The 18,243-nt window shown below is 44.6% G+C and overlaps 1 protein-coding gene across 3 annotated transcripts in view; it reads right to left on the reverse strand.

The window, feature by feature from the left end:
• Positions 1-18,243, reverse strand: part of ACOX1 (acyl-CoA oxidase 1) — a 40,365-nt gene that overhangs the window by 13,929 nt on the left and 8,193 nt on the right. Inside the window, exons 3-7 of one of the 3 annotated variants that reach the window (XM_031657773.1) lie at positions 18,001-18,161; positions 6,011-6,171; positions 3,708-3,815; positions 1,484-1,603; positions 1,226-1,341 (exon numbers count right to left, since the gene is read on the reverse strand). In XM_031657773.1, the coding sequence (XP_031513633.1) occupies positions 1,226-1,341; positions 1,484-1,603; positions 3,708-3,815; positions 6,011-6,171; positions 18,001-18,065 (570 nt within the window). In that variant the 5' untranslated portion in view covers positions 18,066-18,161. The remainder of the gene's footprint in view (positions 1-1,225; positions 1,342-1,483; positions 1,604-3,707; positions 3,816-6,010; positions 6,172-18,000; positions 18,162-18,243) is intronic. The other 2 variants (XM_031657772.1, XM_031657771.1) reach the window with 2 other exon arrangements.

An 18,243-nucleotide genomic window follows, 5' to 3' on the forward strand; every position in this document is an offset into this window, starting at 1 on the left:
CAACAGGGTGAAACTCCACCTCTACTAAAAATACAAAACAATTAGCTGGGTGTGGTGCCACATGCCTGTAATCCCAGCTACTCGGGAGGCTGAGGCAGGAGAATCGCTTGAACCCAGGAGGCGGAGGTTGCAGTGAGCCAAGATCACACCACTGCATGGGTGACAAAGCAAGACTCTCTCTCTCCAAAAAAAAAAAGCATCAGAAGGAAAAATGCATTATTATCTCCTTTTTTTTTTTGAGACAAGAGTCTCGCTGTGTTGCTCAGGCTGGAGGGCAGTGGTGCGATCTTGACTTACTGCAACTTCTGCCTTCCAGGTTCAAGCGATTCTCCTGCCTCAGCCTCCTGAGTAGCTGAGATTACAGGTACGTGCCATCACACCCCGCTAATCTTTGTATTTTTAGTAGAGACAGGGTTTCGCCATATTGGTCAGGCTGGTCTTGAATTCCTGACCTCAGGATCCGCCTTCCTCAGTCTCCCAAAGTGCTGGGACTACAGGCATAAGCCACCGCACCCGGCCTTATTACCTCCTTTTATAAGACAGAGTCTCACTCTTTCACCAAGCTGGAGTGCAGTGGCACGATCTCTGCTCGCTGCAACCTCTGCCTCCCGGATTCAAGAGATTCTCCTGCCTCAGCCTCCTGAGTAGCTGGGACTACAGGCGCACGCCACCATGCCCAGCTAATTTTTTTGTATTTTTAGTAGAGACAGGGTTTCACCATGTTGGTTGGCCAGGACGGTCTCCATCTCTTGACCTCATGATCTTCCTGCCTCAGCCTCCCAAAATGCTGGAATTACAGGTGTGAGCCACCGCACCCAGCCTTTTTTTTTTTTTTTTTTGAGGCAAGGTCTCACTGTCATCCAGGCGGGAGTACAGTGTGGCATAATCACAGCTCACTGAAGCCTTGACCTCCCAGGCTCAAGTGATCCTCCCACCCCAGTCTCCCAAGTAGCTGGGACTACACATGTGTGCTACTATGCCCAGCAAGATTTTTTAAATTTTTGTAGAGATGGGTTCACACTATGTTGCCCAGGCTGGTCTTGAACTCCTGGGCTCAAGTCATCCATGCACTCAGCCTCCCAAAGTGCTGGGATAACAGGAATATGTCAGTGTGCCAGCTGTTATTACCTTCTAAAAGAACAGACCATACTAACCCTATTGTGAGCAACAGCCACTGCAACCCCACTGTTTGATGCCTCTGCTTCTATTTTCTATCAAAACGTACCTGGGCATACTTCATCAGCATGTTTTCTCTGGGAATACGATAGTTGTCCATTTTGAGGTAGCCATTGTCTATCTCATCATAACCAAATTTGGGGCCGATGTCGCCAACAGTAATTCCTACCACAGATGAAAGGCCAGTCATGAGATGTTTATGCTCTGGAATTTCTGGCTTTCGCTCCACCTCTTCAGTTGGGCATTCTACCTTTTAAGAAAGTGCTCAGTTTCATTTTCATCTCAACATCAGATGAACAGTTCTTACCTGGCAAAGGCTTATGGGTCCCAATTTCACGAATAGGTACAATAAAGGCATGTAATCCATAGCATTTCCCCTTAGTGATGAGCTGGGCAAGAACTATTGCATGATTTGAAGTCTTTCCAACTGTAATATAAAAGGGAACAAGAGAGGGGTGAGTAAACGTTCGTATATTTTTAAAGGGTAGAAAAAAGAAGAAAGAATATGTTAAATCTAACACTAGACTAAACCAATAGTATGTGTCCAGAAAGCCTTTCTGCTGACAGTATCACACTTAGCTTTCAGAAAGAAATTCCCTTAAGCTAATAGTTATTACTTTCTTTTCTGCTTATTTCTCATGCATTTACATAGAGAAAATTTTAGGATAAAAATAAGAATATTAATTTAAACTACTTCCTTGTTATCCCTTAAGGCAGTGCTGTCCAAAACAGTAATCACTAGCTACATGTGCCTTCTTACATATAAATTATAATTAAATAAAATATACAATGTGGGCCAGGCGCGGTGGCTCAAGCCTGTAATCCCAGTGCTTTGGGAGGCCGAGACGGGCGGATCACGAGGTCAGGAGATGGAGACCATCCTGGCTAACACGGTAAAACCCCGTCTCTACTAAAAAATACAAAAAACTAGCCGGGCGAGGCGGCGGGCGCCTGTAGTCCCAGCTACTCGGGAGGCTGAGGCAGGAGAATGGCGTAAAACCCGGGAGGCAGAGCTTGCAGTGAGCTGAGATCCGGCCACTGCACTCCAGCCCGGGCAACAGAGCGAGACTCCGTCTCAAAAAAAAAAAAATAAATAAATAAAATAAAATAAAATAAAATATACAACGTGAATAACAAAATCCTTTAACCACTAACTGTATCAGAAATATATATTCCAAGATAATAACTCAGAATGGAATAAGAAGATATAAAAGTTTCAGGTCAGCTGGGCACGGTGGCTCACACCTGTAATTCCAGCACTTTGGGAGGCCGAGGCGGGCAGATCACGAGGTCAGGAGTTCGAGACTAGCCTGGCCAATATGGTGAAATCCCATCTCTACTAAAAATACAAAAATTAGCTGGGCTTGGTGGCGTGCACCTGTAGTCCCAGCTACTCAGGAGGCTGATGCAGGAGAATCACTTGAACTGGAAGGTGGAGGTTGCAGTGAGCCGAGATCACACCACTGCACTCCAACCTGGGTGACACAGTGAGATTTCGTCTCAAAAAAAAAAAAAAAAAAAATTTGTGTTAAAGCTATTTAAATTTTTTTCTTTTTTTTTTTTGAGACGGAGTCTCGCTTTGTCGCCCAGGCTGGAGTGCAGTGGCATGATCTCGGCTCACTGCAAGCTCCGCCTCCCAGGTTCATGCCATTCTCCTGCCTCAGCCTCTGAGTAGCTGGGAATACAGGCACGCACCACCACACCCGGCTAATTTTTTGTATTTTTAGTAGAGATGGGGTTTCACCGCGTTAGCCAGGATGGTCTCGATCTCCTGACCTCGTGATCTGCCTGCCTCGGTCTCCCAAAGTGCTGGGATTACAGGCGTGAGCCACCATGCCCGGCCATTTTTTTCTTTTAAGAGACAGGGTTTCACTCTGTCACCCAGGCTGGAATGCAGTGGCATGATCACAGACAGTAGCTCACTGCAGGCTTGAACTCTTGGGCTCAAGTGGTCCTGCCACGTCAGCCTCCTGAGTAGCCAGGACTACAGGTCTATAAGTATGTGCCACTATGCCTGGCTTTCCCCACCCCCATATATATATATATATATATATACACACACACACACACACACACACACACCCCTCTCTCTGTCTATACACACACACACACATACACACACACACACAACCACACACATATATTGTTTGTTTGTTGGGTTGTTTTTGAGACAGAGTCTTGCTGCGATGCCCAGGTTGGAGTGCAGTGGTACAATCTTGGCTCACTGCAATCTTTCCGGGTTCCAGTGATTCTCCTGCCTCAGCCTCCCGAGTAGCTGGGACTACAGGTGTGCGCCACCACACCCAGCTAATTTTAGTATTTTTAGTAGAGACAGGGTTTCAGCATATTAACCAGGCTGGTCTTGAATTCCTTACCTCAAGTGATCCGCCCACCTCAGCCTCCTGAAGTGTTAGGATTACAGGCGTGAAACCACCAAGCCTGGCCGACGTTCTCATAAAAGCTCTACATTCTAAGCAAAATCTCATGACAAATCTTCAAAACATCCAATAAATGATGAAAAATTCACTTACGTCCACCAGGCCACCATTTAATGGAGGTCACAGTAGGACTGTTGAGAATGAACTCCTGGGTTTCAGGGTCATATGTGGCTGTGGTTTCCAAGCCTCGAAGGTGAGTTCCTAAGGAGATAAATTACACTGACTTCAGTTAAGAGATGGGGGAAAAAATAGGCACAAGGAAAAATTTCCTACACAGTCCTTTAAACTCTCATATCTCAGAGAAAAACAAAATCTAACAAAAAATACCAGCAGATGAGCTACAACTGGTTGACAACCAAGACACTGAATTTCCCACGCTATCTGATGGTTTTCCATTAAGTTGAAAATCTAAGTGCCATGCATGTTCCATTTCTGTATTTGATTTGTTACATTTATTTACAGCAACTGAAAGAAAATATAAAGGCAACTTGGAATCACATTTTTAAGATCACAATATATGAATTTAACAGGGATGTTAACTGTCTTTTTAAACCCATCTCTGAGTTGCAAGTATGCCAATTTCAACTCATATGTATTGTGTTAACCACACCAATTCAACATTCTCGAATTCTGTACTAATGAGAAGAATAAGATAACATGTGAGAGGAAGACATTTCAGCCAAAATTCTTATAAATTAAAAATGTATGGCTGTGCGTGGTGGCTCACGCCTGTAATCCCAGCACTTTGGGAGGCCAAGGCGGGTGGATCATGAGGTCAGGAGATCGAGACCATCCTGGCTAACACGGTGAAACCCCGTCTCTATTAAAAATACAAAAAATAGCTAGGCATTGTGGTATGCGCCTGTAGTCCCAGCTACTCAGGAGGCTGAGGCAGGAGAATTGCTTGAACCCAGGAGGCAGAGGTTGCAGTGAGCCAAGATTGTGCCACCGCACTCCAGCCTGGGCAACAGAGTGAGACTCCGTCTCAAAATAAATAAATAAATAAATAAATAAAGTATAAAAGTATAACCATTATTGGGGAAATGACCTGGAATGTGACTTCAAAAAATTCCTAAAAAGGTCCAATAATAAGGTCTCAGCTGACCCTACAGATTTCCAATAGCAGGCCTAACTTAGTCCTAGCTGGTTCATTAATGCAGCAAGGAAGAGTTTCCAGTTTCTTATGTGTACTGGGATAGATAGGGTCTTATGTTTCAAATCTTAACATAAATATACCAAAACTATTTGAAAAGAGTTATAGAAAAATGTTCTAGGTGGCAGTCTCTACAAAACTACCGACTAAAGCAAATGTTGGGAACCTTTTACCTATCTGCTTTCATAATGCTAGACCTCATTAAACACACTTTGAAACATTTAGAAGCTTCCAAGTTGAATAACCAACTTACGTGCAATCCACAACTTTCACAGACATCTTTCATCAAAAAAGCAGCTTTTACAGAAGAGCAGATAACATTAAACAGAACAAATAAGGACGAAATGTTTTCAAAAGCACAACTGAAACAAATAGTATTCCACTTGGAGTCTCATGAAAATCCTGTAAAATACTATTCAGCACCAAATAAAAAGCAGCAGCTGTACAGAAATAAGGAGCAAGTGGCAAATACACACTAGACCAGTTTTTCTGAAATATTAGAGCAGAAAAAGAGAAGCCATAAGCAAATGAATGGCAAACATGGATTCAATTCAGAGCAGATACAAAGAGGAACAGCGGCCACCTCCAGCCCACCCAGGTGCATGAAGAAAGCAGGTGGGGGATGGAAAGATCAATGAAAGGTGGAGATAGTGTCTGAAACCAAATGCCTGCCAAGTTTGGCTTATCTTGGTTTTTTTACTCTGCAGTCAAGTCACTTGTAGAACTACTGACTGACTCAAAGTACAAATAACTCCAAGGCATAAAATGTCACACACTTCAGTTATAAGCTACTCATTTCCCTCAAGCAAATCCAAGGGCACAGGGTACACAAACTATTATTTGTGTTTCTTCTGGAACTTGTACAAGTTCATTAAGGTACCAGTAACAAAGGTAATCAGATAGTAATGAAGAAAAAAACAGTTTTGAGTTGTATATGCACACAGATTCCATACAACCTCAGTAACACTGAAAGCCACTTGGCAAATAAGACCTGACTTGTAATTCTTGACCCTCTGAAGGGGAACTATGGCATAAAAAAAGACAATCGTTTTATCACTATGATAGCCTTTAACTCCCACTGACCAAAGCAGTGTTTATACCAAAACCTGAACTCTGCAAAAAAAGCTCATTTAAACAGACCACAGAACATCGACACGCCATCGATGGTACATGGTGGGCACTCCACACATGGTAAGTTCACAGGGGCCCGCCCAACCCAGAAGGTAGACTGAATACTCCATACCATGACCCATCTCTGTCTGGGCATAAGTGCCAATGATCTCCAAGTTCCAGGCGGGCATGAAGAAGCGCTCCTGCTGCTCCGCAGTTGCCTGGTGAAGCAAGGTGGGCAGGAACATGCCCAAGTGAAGATCCAGAGGCTCAGGCCGCCCTCGGTGCACAAAACTTCGAGGAAATATCAAGGATGGGCATTTGAGAGAAGAGTCATCAGGTGTGAGAGAATCAGCAATTTAAATAGAGCAAGGAAAGGAGACAAAAAAAACCTTAAGTATGAATTAGTTGCGTGCACTTAATCATAGATGGGAGCACTGTCCCTTTCTGTATTACTTTATAATTCTTGTTAATTTCCATTTTTCCGGAGTCAGCAAGGAGTATGAGGAAAGGGATTGGCTACTGATTCCAAAGTCAGTGCAGTACAAAACCACACGTCCAAGACAGAGGATCCCAGCCCAGGAATTAAATCAAAGGAAATAAAGAAAATTTGAGAGGCCAGTGCAGTGGCTCACACCTGCAATCTCAGCACTTTGGGAGGCCAAGGCGGTCAGATCACCTTAAGTCAGGAGTTCAAGACCAGCCTGGCCAACATGACAAAACCCCGACTCTTCTAAAAATACAAAAATCAGTTAAGCATGGTGGCACCAGCCAGTAGTCCCAGCTATTTGGGAGGCTGAGGCAGGAAAATCGCTTGAACATAGGAGGCGGAGGTTGCAGTGAGCTGAGATCACGCCCACTGCATTCCAGCCTGGGTGACAGAGTGAGATTCTGTCTCAAAAAAAAAAAAAAAAAGAATTGGCCAGGCACAGTGGCTCACACCTATAATCCCAGCACTCTGGGAGGCCAAGGTGGGTGGATCATCTGAGGTCAGGAGTTCAAGACCAGCCTGGCCAACATGGTGAAACCCTGTCTCTACTAAAAATACAAAAATTAGCCAGGTGTGGTGGTGCACACCTGTAATCCCAGCTACTGGAAGGTTGAGGCAGGAGAACTGCTCCAACCCAGGAGGCAGAGGTTGCAGTGAGCCAAGATCACATCACTGCATTCTAGCCTGGGCGACAGAGTGAGACTCCATCTCAAAAAAAAAAAAAAAAAAAAAAAAAGAGAGAGGGAGAGAGAAAGAGAGAATTTGAAAAGTTGTATAGGGCCAGGCATGGTGGCTCACGCCTGTAATCCCAGCACTTTGGGAGGCTGAGGTGGGCAGATCACCTGAGGTCAGGAGTTGGGAGACCAGCCTGATCAACATGGTAAGACCCCATCGCTACTAAAAATACAAAATCAGCCGGGCATGGTGACACATGCCTGTAATCCAAGCTACTTGGGAGGCTGAGGCAGGAGAAATGCTTGAACCCGGGAGGCGGTGGTTGCAGTGAGCCGAGATCACGCCATTGTACTCCAGCCTAGGCAACAAGAGTGAAAATCCGTCTCAAAAAACAACAACAAAAAAGAAACCAACCAACCAAACAAACAAAAAATTAGCTGGGTGTCGTGGCGCCCACCTGAAATCCCAGCTACTTGGGAGGCTAAGGCAGGAGAATTGCTTGAACCTGGGAATGGAAGGTTGCAGTGAGCTAAGATCACACCACTGCACTCCAGCCTGGGCAACAGAGCAAGACTCTGTCTCAAAAAAAAAGTTGTATAGAATGGAGAATTTGCTGGGTGTGGTGGCACGTGCCTGTAATCGCAGCTACTTGGGATGCTGAGGCAGAATCGCTTGAGGAGAATCACTTGAGGCCAGGAGTTGGACAACAGAAAATTTGAGTGGTACTGGTACAAGGATGTCCTCTGATGAGAAAGCGAGAAAGAACATAGTAGTTCTCTCAGTGTGACAATATGACCCCCAGATTATAGTTTTTCCTCAATGCAACTTCAAAAATGCTTCTAGGCTGGGATTTTTTTTCTGTTTTGTCTACAAAACATCCAGCATAGAACCACATTCCTCACATAGATCTGATCACTTCATTCAGACTCATCATGTCAAATATTGGGCCATGCTTTACTGAAACAATTTAATACAAAAACTGACAGTGCTCTTCATCCCAATAAATTATTTCAGAAATTAAAAAAGACATGCAATTTCTAGTGAAGACCACAATAACAAGTTACAGATTCATGCATAAGCTTTCTGTGACAATTATACAGAAATTATCACTAATGATAATAAACATCTTAGCTTTATTAGTTTTAAATCCACTTTCTGGGGTCATTTTTTTCCACTTAAAACGTGCATGGGACAGCATTCTGTGTGAATTTTTGCTAAGGATAGGAAGTCATTCTATATGCCTTTGCATTTTTCCACATTACTGGTATTCTGTTTAATTTCTAGCTCCAAATCCGTCAACTCCATATTGCTCTTATCATTCTTTGTGTCTTTGAAATGAGCATAAACGACGTGTCAGTTTTAAATTTGTTTGTTCCTTGCAAGGTAGGGAGGAAAATAACCAGGGCACACTGCTCAGACAAGGGCTGATCAATGACTTCTTCCAATCTACTGGCTGGGCTTTCAGCTAAGCAATCACACTTTAGAAAAAGAAAAATCAAAGTATGTATGACTGAATCCCTCATTTTACAGAGAAGAAATTAAGGCTGAGACGGATTAAATGCCTTCCTCAGGGAAAAAAAGATAATGGCAAAACAAGGACAAGAATCTCGTCACCACGGGAGCTGAGCAAGGGGTAAACATGGACATGCAGAATGCAATAACAGACACAGGGGCCAGGCGCGGTGGCTCATGCCTATAATCCCAGCACTTTGGGAGGCCAAGGCAGGCGGATCACCTGAGGTTGGAGTTCAAGACCAGCCTGGTCAACATGGTGAAACCCCACCTCTACTAAAAATACAAAAATTAGCTGGGCGTGGTGGTGGGCACCTGTAATCCCAGCTACTTGGCAGGCTGAGGCAGGAGAATCACTTGAACCCAGGAGGCAAAGGTTGCAGTGAGCCACGATGGTGCCACTGCACTCTAGCCTGGGAGACAGAGACTCTCTCAAAAAACAAAAAACAACAACGAACAAAGCAGACACTGGAGGTTTCAGAATGTGGGAGGATGGGAGGGGTATGAGGCCTGAAAAGTTATCTACTGGGTACTATGTTCACTATTTGGGCAATGGGTACTGCAAAATCCCAGACTTCACCATTACATAATACATGCATGTAAGGAAATGGCACTTCTACCCCCAAAACCTATTTTTTTAAAAAAGAACCTTGCCACCTAGTCCTGTCTCCTAGCTGGGGAAATTATTGCACAAGCATAGCACGGACTAAAGACTGTGACTGTAGGCCGGGCGCGGTGACTCACGCCTGTAATCCCCACACTTTGGGAGGCCAAGGTGGGCAGATCACTTGAGGTCAGGAGTTCGAGACCAGCCTGTGCAACATGGTGAAACCCTATGTCTACTAAAAATACAAAATTAGTTGGGCATGGTGGCAGGCGCTGGTTATCCCAGCTACTCAGGAGGGTGAGGTAGGAGAATTGCTTGAACCTGGGAGGCGGAAGTTGCAGTGAGCCAAGATCGCACCACTGCATTCTAGCCTGGGGAACAGAGCAAGACTCCATCTCAAAAAAAAAAAAAAAATAGCAGAAATCCCAAGAAAAACACATTCATGGGATGAGAGTGCCTTTCACTCAAACAGATATGTCAACCGTCCCCGCCTTTTGAGTACTGTCTAGGAAGAAAAATCAATGTACACTTAGAACTTGGGAGACGAAAACTCTGAGTTAGGACTGAAACCTAGGACTAGACACTTTTCATGCTTTCATGGAGGGTTGTTTTACTTCACCATAAATCAGAGCAATTCCTAGTGAAGGAAAGGCCACTATCAAGCACCCATCAGACTCTGGAAGATTTACATCTGAGTGTATCACAGAGCGAAGATGGACACTAAAGGCTACAACAAATGCGCTCAGCAGGGCAGGGGTAAAACCACTACAATCACAAATGGTTCTGACACTAAAGAATGTTTTCGGGAAAAAAATATTTCTTCCAACTAAGACAAGGATTATTCAGATGTGGATGAAATTTAGAAATGTTACAAGGAGAAAGAGAACTGCAGAGTTTTTTGACTTAAGCCAACTATTTGTTTTAAAAGCTGGTTATGCATGATAAAGATATTATTGTAAAATAATTTATCATAAAATTACGAAGCACCAACATTATACTTAGTGAAGCGCTAGAGTCAGCTCTTTTAAAACCAAAACATCAAAAGGCATCCCCAGCCCCTCTTTCCACATGACACAAGACTAGAAAGGCTGACAATCAATGCTGAGGAAAAACCAATCAGACTATTCATATATGAGAAAAGAAGAAATAAAAAGCAGCTCTGTAGAAAGCATGAGTATCATCCCAGAAAATCAACAACATCAACAAAATATCAGAATAAGTGAACTGAGAAAAGCTGCAGGCTGTAAGGGAAAAAAAATTAACAGCATTCAGGCATGGTGGCTCACACCTGTAATCCCAGCACTTTGGGAGGCCAAGGGGGGCAGATCATGAGGTCAGGAAATCAAGACCATCCTGGCGAACACAGCAAAACCCTGTCTCTACTAAAAATACAAGAAAATCGGTTGGGCGTGGTGGCGGGCGCCTGTAGTCCCAGCTACTGGGACGCTGAGGCAGGAGAATGGAGTGAACCCAGGAGGCAGAGCTTGCAGTGAGCCGAGATCGCACCACTGCACTCCAACCTGGGCGACAGAGCGAGACTCCCTCTCAAAAAAACAAAAAAACAAAAAACAAAAAAAAAACCAGAAAAATGATAAATACCTAATAGGGTGGGAAAAAAAAGAAGAGAAAAATAAGAGGAAAGAAATAGCTTCCCAAGAAAAGACAAGGCTTCAATATAAAACCAACTTAAAATTCCAGATAGAGAAGGAGAAAAGAAAAATTTAATTCCTGTAGAATTTGTTTTTAGAACCTGACAGATTCGGTTAGAATTCATCTAGAATAAGCAAGCATAAATACCAAATACACATATCTCGAAATGTAACAATGGTAGGCTTATCCTATCAGATTTTTAAATACCTTACAAGCCTGAGCAACACAGCAAGAACCTATCTCTACTAAAAATTTAAAAAATCAACTGGGCACGGTGTCATGTGCCTATACTCTCAGCTACTCAGGAGGCTGAGGTAGGAGGATCCCTTCAGTCTAGGAGATCAAGGCTGCAGTGAGCTATGATCAAACCTTTGCACTCCAGCCTGGGCAGCAGAGCAAGAACCTGTCTTTAAAAAATAAAAATACACCAGACCTGGTGGCTCACTCCTATAATCTCAGCACTTTGGGAGGCTGAGGCAGGCGGATCACCTGAGGTCGGGAGTTCTCGGCAGTGAGCCGAGATCATGCCACTGCACTCCAGGCTGGGTGATAGAGCAAGACTCTGTCTTGAAAACGAAAAAAATTGGAGCTCCAGTGGCGCAATCGGTTAGAGCATGGTACTTATATGAAAAAGAAAAAAAAATAATAATAATAAAAAAAGATAAAGGTCAGGCCTGGTGGCTCAGCCTGTAATCCCAGCACTTTGGGAGGCTGAGGCGGGCGGATCACAAGGTCAAGAGTTCGAGACCAGCCTGATCAACATGGTGAAACCCCGTTTCTACTAAAAATACAAAAATTAGCTGAGCATGGTGGTGCACGCCTATAATCCTGGCTACTCAGGGGGCTGAGGCAGGAGAATCGCTTGAACACAGGAGACAGAGGTTGCAGTGAGCTGAGATTGCGCCACTGCACTCCAGCCTGGGCAACAGAGTGAGACGCCATCTTAAAAATAAAAAATAAAAATACAAAAATACAAAATAAAAATAAAATAAAAAGTCTTGACTGGGCACAGTGGCTCACGCCTGTATTCCCAGCATTCTAGGAGGCCGAGGCGGGCGAATCACAAAGTCAGGAGTTTGAGACCAGCCTGGCCAACATGGTGAAACCCCGCCTCTACTAAAAATACAAAAAAATTAGCTGGGCGTGGTGATGGGCACCTGTAATTCCAGCTACTGGGGAAGCTGAGGCAGGAAAATTGCTTGAACCCGGGAGGCAGAGGTTGCAGTGAGCCAACATCGCGCCACTGCACTCCAACCCAGGCGACAGTGCGAGACTCTGTCTCAAAAAAGTTTTATAAAGCACCAGTGGTCGGCCGGGCGCGGTGGCTCAAGCCTGTAATCCCAGCACTTTGGGAGGCCGAGGCGGGTGGATCACGAGGTCAGGAGATCGAGACTATCCTGGCTAACATGGTGAAACTCCGTCTCTACTAAAAATACAAAAAATTAGCCGGGCACGGTGGCGGGCGCCTGTAGTCCCAGCTACTTGGGAGGCTGAGGCGGGAGAATGGCGTGAACCCGGGAGGCGGAGCTTGCAGTGAGCCGAGATCACGCCACTGCACTCCAGCCTGGGAGACACAGCGAGACTCCGTCTCAAAAAAAAAAAAAAAAAAAGCACCAGTGGTCAAAATTTATGTTAGAGGAAAAACAAAGAAAGAAATCAACCTATCAATGTAATATATGAAAGGTTCCAGAAATAAATTTAACCTATCATAAAACTCTAAGACAAACCAGAAAGGACATAATGGGATTAAGATAACAATGGGAAAAAGCCACTAGTTAATAATGAACATTAGAAAGCTCGGAAGCTGCGCCACTGCACCCCAATCTGGGCGAAAGAGCAAGACTCTGCCTCAAAAAAAAAAAAAAAAAAAAACCAACAAAAAAAGAAACACATTAAAGTAGGCCGCGCACGGTGGCTCACGCCTGTAATCCTAGCACTTTGGGAGGCCAAGGCGGGCGGATCACCTGAGGTCAAGAGTTCAAGATCAGCTTGACCAACATGGAGAAACCCCATCTCTACTAAAAATACAAAAGTAGCCAGGCGTGGTGGCGCTTGCCTGTAATCCCAGCTACTCAGGAGGCTAAGGAAGGAGAATCGCTTGAACCTGGGGGGCGGAGGTTGTGGTAAGTTGAGATCATGCCATTGCACTCCAGCCTGAGCAAAAAGAGCAAAACTCCAGCTCAAAAAAAAGAAAAAAAAAAAGAAAAAAAATATATTAAAGTAGCAAAAATAAATTAAAGTGGCCACGTTGATGGAGCTGTGGAAATACAGGTACAGAGCTTGCTAAATATATTGTCAACTGGTTCTGTGTTTCAGGAAAAGTCTCAAACTATGCAGCAAAAGCTTTAAAATACTCATGTCCCTCAATATAGTGATTCATTTCTGAGATATTCCAGAAGTATGACCCCAAAGATATTTATTTATTTATTTATTGAGATGGAGTCTCGCTCTTGTTACCCAGGTTAGAGCACAATGGCGACATCTCAGCTCACCACAACTTCCACCTCCCGGGTTCAAGTGCTTCTCCTGCCTCAGCCTCCCTAGTAGCTGGGATTACAGGCACGCACTACCACACCCGGGTAATTTTGTATTTTTAGTAGGGACGGGGTTTCTCCATGTTGGTCAGACTGGTCTCGAACTCCCGACTTCAGGTGATCCGCCCACCTTGGCCTCCCAAAGTGCTGGGATTACAGGCGTGAGCCACCGCACCTGGCCAGAATACAGCTTTCATAAAGTTTATATTATTATCACTAATATTGGTGAAATTTAGCCCAAATCCCCAGGGAAGCAAGTCTCATGAGAAGTCCAACAGGGAAGAGAATCACTTGGGCAGAGGAAAGAGGAGACTATTGAGCCTGGGGAGAGAGGGCAACGGAGGTGCAGGTAAAGATTGATGATTTACAAATCAAGTTTACTACCCCTTTCCTGTTTCAAAGAAAGGTGCTTTATTTCATATTTAAGAGTTAATGATGGCAATTTGCTAGAACACTGCATCAGCTTCAAAGCTAACTATATATCATACAAGCTCTATATTCCTGAATAGATGGTAATAGGAAACAAGGCAATATGACCTGAGTCCACGGGTGAGGAAGAAAGAAAGGAACGAGAGGAACAGAGGAACAGAGGAAGGAAGACAGAAAGAGAGAGAGAAAGAGGCCGGGCACAGTGGCTCACGCTTGTAATCCCAGCACTTTGGGAGGCCGAGGTAGGCAGATCACCTGAGGTCAGGAGTTCAAGACCAGCCTGGCCAACATGGTGAAACCCCGTCTCTACTAAAAATACAAATATTAGCCAGGTACGGTGGTGCATGCCTGTGATCCCAGCTACTCCGAGAGGCTGAGGCAGGAGAATCACTTGAACCCTGGAGGCGGAGGTTGCAGCGAGCCGAGATTGCACCATTGCATCACTCCAGCCTGGGCAACATGAGACTCCTTCAAAAAAAAACAAAGGAAGGAAGGAAGCAAGTAAGCAAGCAAACAAGGAAAACAAAGCAAGAAGAATCTCCCCAAGTGGCTAGATCTTGAAATGATTAGATATCTGTAAGAGCAAACAAATGACCTGTTTTGTGGCCTAAAGAAACATGTGGTGGGGATGATAACATGGACCCAGTTCCCCAGGCTGTTCCTTTAATTCCAGAACCCCAGGCAGGGGAGCCCACCCAGGCTCAGGCCTCTGCCTTTGATTAAGGCTCCCAGACCCACAGGGCAGGTGTATATCCGTATATCCGAATTTCTTCTTCGTGTCTTTTTTTTTTTTTTTTTTGAGACGGAGTCTCACTCTGTCGCCCAGGCTGGGGTACAGTGGCCGGATCTCAGCTCACTGCAAGCTCTGCCTCCCGGGTTCACGCCAGTCTCCTGCCTCAGCCTCCCAAGTAGCTGGGACTACAGGCGCCGCCACCACGCCCGGCTAGTTTTTTGTATTTTTTTAGTAGAGATGGGGTTTCACCGTGTTAGCCAGAATGGTCTCGATCTCCTGACCTCGTGATCCGCCCGTCTCGGCCTCCCAAAGTGCTGGGATTACAGGCTTGAGCCACCGTGCCCGGCCTCTTCTTCGTGTCTTTAGAGGAAAGAAGACATACTCTAGAAAGAAGGATGATGTTGGGACTGAGACTTTCTGTAGGTGACTGAATTTTAGGATTCAGAAGGAACATGGAGTGAACCTGAACACTTCTGAGGCCCTTCACTTCTCAGCAGCTACCCAGAAGTGAAAGAATTCAAAACCCAAAGTTATAGCTGCTTTTGTGAGACCGCGTTAGATAATCACTGTTGATCCATTTTCCAAAGTCTCAGAATTTAAATAGTTAGATCTCATTCTATATAAGTTGCTCTATTGCCGATCTCCTGGATGTTGACTTTTTGCCTATTCCATAGAAGGTAAAACTGTCACGTGATGTAAATTAACCAACCTGACTTGTTTCCAAGGAAAAGATGAGTGGTCAGCCAAGAACAGCAATATGAATTAGCAAAATTCCAGCAAGAAAAAAAAAAACCTCAGGACACTGTTCTCTAAACCACAGAGATTAAGACAACACTGGTTCCAATACAAAAAAATACTCAAAACTAGCTGGGCACAGTGACTCATGCACAGTGACAGTGAGGAGGACTAAAGTAATCCCAGCACTTTGGGAGGCCGAGGTGGGTGGATCACCTGAGGTCGGGAGTTCGAGACCAGCCTGACCAACATGGAGCAATCCCATCTCTACTAAAAATACAAAATTAGCAGGGCATGGTGGCACATGCCTGTAATCCCAGCTACTAGGGAGGGTGAGGCAGGAGAATCACTTGAACCCGGGAGACAGAGGTTGCGGTGAGCCGAGATCGCGCCATTGCACTCCAGCCTGGGCAACGAGAGCGAAACTTCATCTCAAAACAAACAAACAAACAAACAAACAAAAAACAAAACAAAACTAGAAGCAATAAGGGAACAAAAACTCTAACAAATGCAAACTTGCCCACAGCCATATAGGATCTCTGTCCAACTTCTGTTCTCCTCAAACCAGTATAGTTCAAGTCTTCCTTTCTTCCTCTCTCCTTTCAAAAATTAGGGCAGGCCGGGCGCAGTGGCTCACACCTGTAATCCCTGCACTATGGGAGGCTGAGGCGGGCGGATCACCTGAGGTAACGAGTATGAGACCAGCCTGACCAAAATGGCGAAACCCCATCTCTACTAAAAATTGCAAAATTAGCTGGGTATGGTGGTGGGCACCTATAAACCCAGCTACTCAGGAGGCTAAGGCAGAAGAATCACTTGAACCCAGGAGGTGGAGACTGCAGTGAGCCAAGATCACTCTACGGCACTCCAGCCTGGGGCACAGGATGAGACCCCGACTCAAAAAATAAAATAAAATAAAATAAAAAAATTAGGGCAAATGTATATTTGTGATTTACTTTATAAATGAGGCAGAAGCATTAGACCAGCAAGAGGTATACTTAACAGATCCATTAGCCTCAGACTATTTCACATCTTATGCCTCCTACGAATAGCATGACTGTTAAGTCAAATAAATTCTATACCACAAAGCTACCTCAAGATTACAACACATACACACACCACACATGCATGTACACAAACACACAGATACTCCAAGTGAGGAGGACTAAAGAATCTTATGTGTCAGGCCAGGCAGCGCGGTGGCTCACGCCTGTAATCCCAGCACTTTGGGAGGCCGAGGCGGGTGGATCACGAGGTCAGGAGACCAAGACCATCCTGGCTAACACAGTGAAACTCCATTTCTACTAAAAATACAAAAAATTAGCCAGGCGTGGTGGTGGGTGCCTGTAGTCCCAGCTACTTGGGAGCCGAGGTAGGAGAATGGCGTGAACCTGGGAGGTGGAGCTTGCAGTGAGCCGAGATGACACCACTGCACTCCAGCCTGGGCAACCGAACAAGACTCTGTCTCAAAAAAAAAAAAAAAAAAAGAATCTTATCTGTCAGCCAGGCGTGGTGATTCAGGACTGTAATCCCAATACTTTGGGAGGCCAAGGTGGACAGATCACCCGAGGTCAGGAGTTAGAGATCAGCCTGGCCAACATGGAGAAACCATGTCTCTACTAAAAATACAAAATTAGCCTGGCGTGGTGGTGAGCGCCTGTAATTCCAGCTACTCAGGAGGCTGAGGCAGGAGAATTGCTTGAACCCGGAGGCAGAGGTTGCAGTGAGCCAAGACCGCGCCATTGCACTCCAGCCTGGGCAAAAAGAGCGAAACTCCGTCTCAAAAAAAAAAAAATAATAAAGAATCTTATCGTACTTAACAAACCTTTCTTTCAGGCTTACAATTTCAGTACTGACCATCTTGAAGTTGAAGTCTTGGGTGCTTAGTAAGGTGTCTGGAACATCAAACCATGACCAGAAATCTGCAGTCCCCATGGAGATGACAATAAATAACACTTTCCTTAAACCAATTCGCACATCGAAATCAGCAATCAAACACAAAATGATGTTTCCCTGATATCTGCATCCCTTTTTCCTTCCCTTTCTTTACTCCTCCCATTTTGATACTTAGACATGAGGCTGGGCAGGTCAAATTCCAAACACTCAAACCTGCCAATGGCCTTGTCTATGAAAACAAACTTATTTCACATGAAGACCAAAAGCAAAACTTTTTAAAGGAAGCCAGACATTTAGGAACAATTTAACAAAGAATTGGCAACACAAGAGTTCCCAGACATATAGGGGAAAAAATATCTAAAAAGACTGAAGTCAGATGAAGAGAATCATGGACTTTTTTCCAAACTGCCTTATAACCTGCTAGTGGGCAATGAGAGATGAGACAGGTAGCTGCCACCACCTACTGCCCCCATTAAAATCCACAGCTTTAACTGCATTACAGCAGAGAGGCACTTTCCAGATATTGCTGGGGCACTAACCCTCTGAAGAATTTCCAACAAAGTCTTTACTCATTAGACCCAGAGTAACATAATGGGCTTCCCTGCTGCACTGTAAACCCCATCTTTTCAAACTGTTCCATAATAAAGATTTTAGGAAATAACAGTGAATGATGTTTATAGGCCAGAGCCCTGGAATAGTTTCCGGGGAAAATATCTAGGAGAAAACAAGAAGCTGAATTTTGACTTAACCACTTAAAAATAAAATCCCAAACAGATAGCAGCAGAAAAAAGCCAAATGCCGGCAATCACTGTTAACTGATGTCCTGAGGTGGGTTACCCAGAGACCCTCAGTGTGGACTAACCGTGGCCCATTTCCGTCTGGGCGTAGGTGCCAATTATCTGGAGTCCTTTGGATGAAGGCAGCCATTTCTCTTTCTGAGCAGTGGTGCCCTGATTCAGCAAGGTGGGAATAAACATGGAGTAATTGAGGCCCACAGGTTCCACAAAATTGACCAAATGTAGTCTACAGGAGAGAAAAGAAAAGGATCTCAGCCTTCCTTTAGAAACTGCATCCTACAACCCATTCTTGCCAAACAGCTTTGGCC

Source organism: Papio anubis, chromosome 17 (assembly GCF_008728515.1).
Source record: "Papio anubis isolate 15944 chromosome 17, Panubis1.0, whole genome shotgun sequence".
Classification (NCBI taxonomy): Eukaryota; Metazoa; Chordata; class Mammalia; order Primates; family Cercopithecidae; genus Papio; species Papio anubis.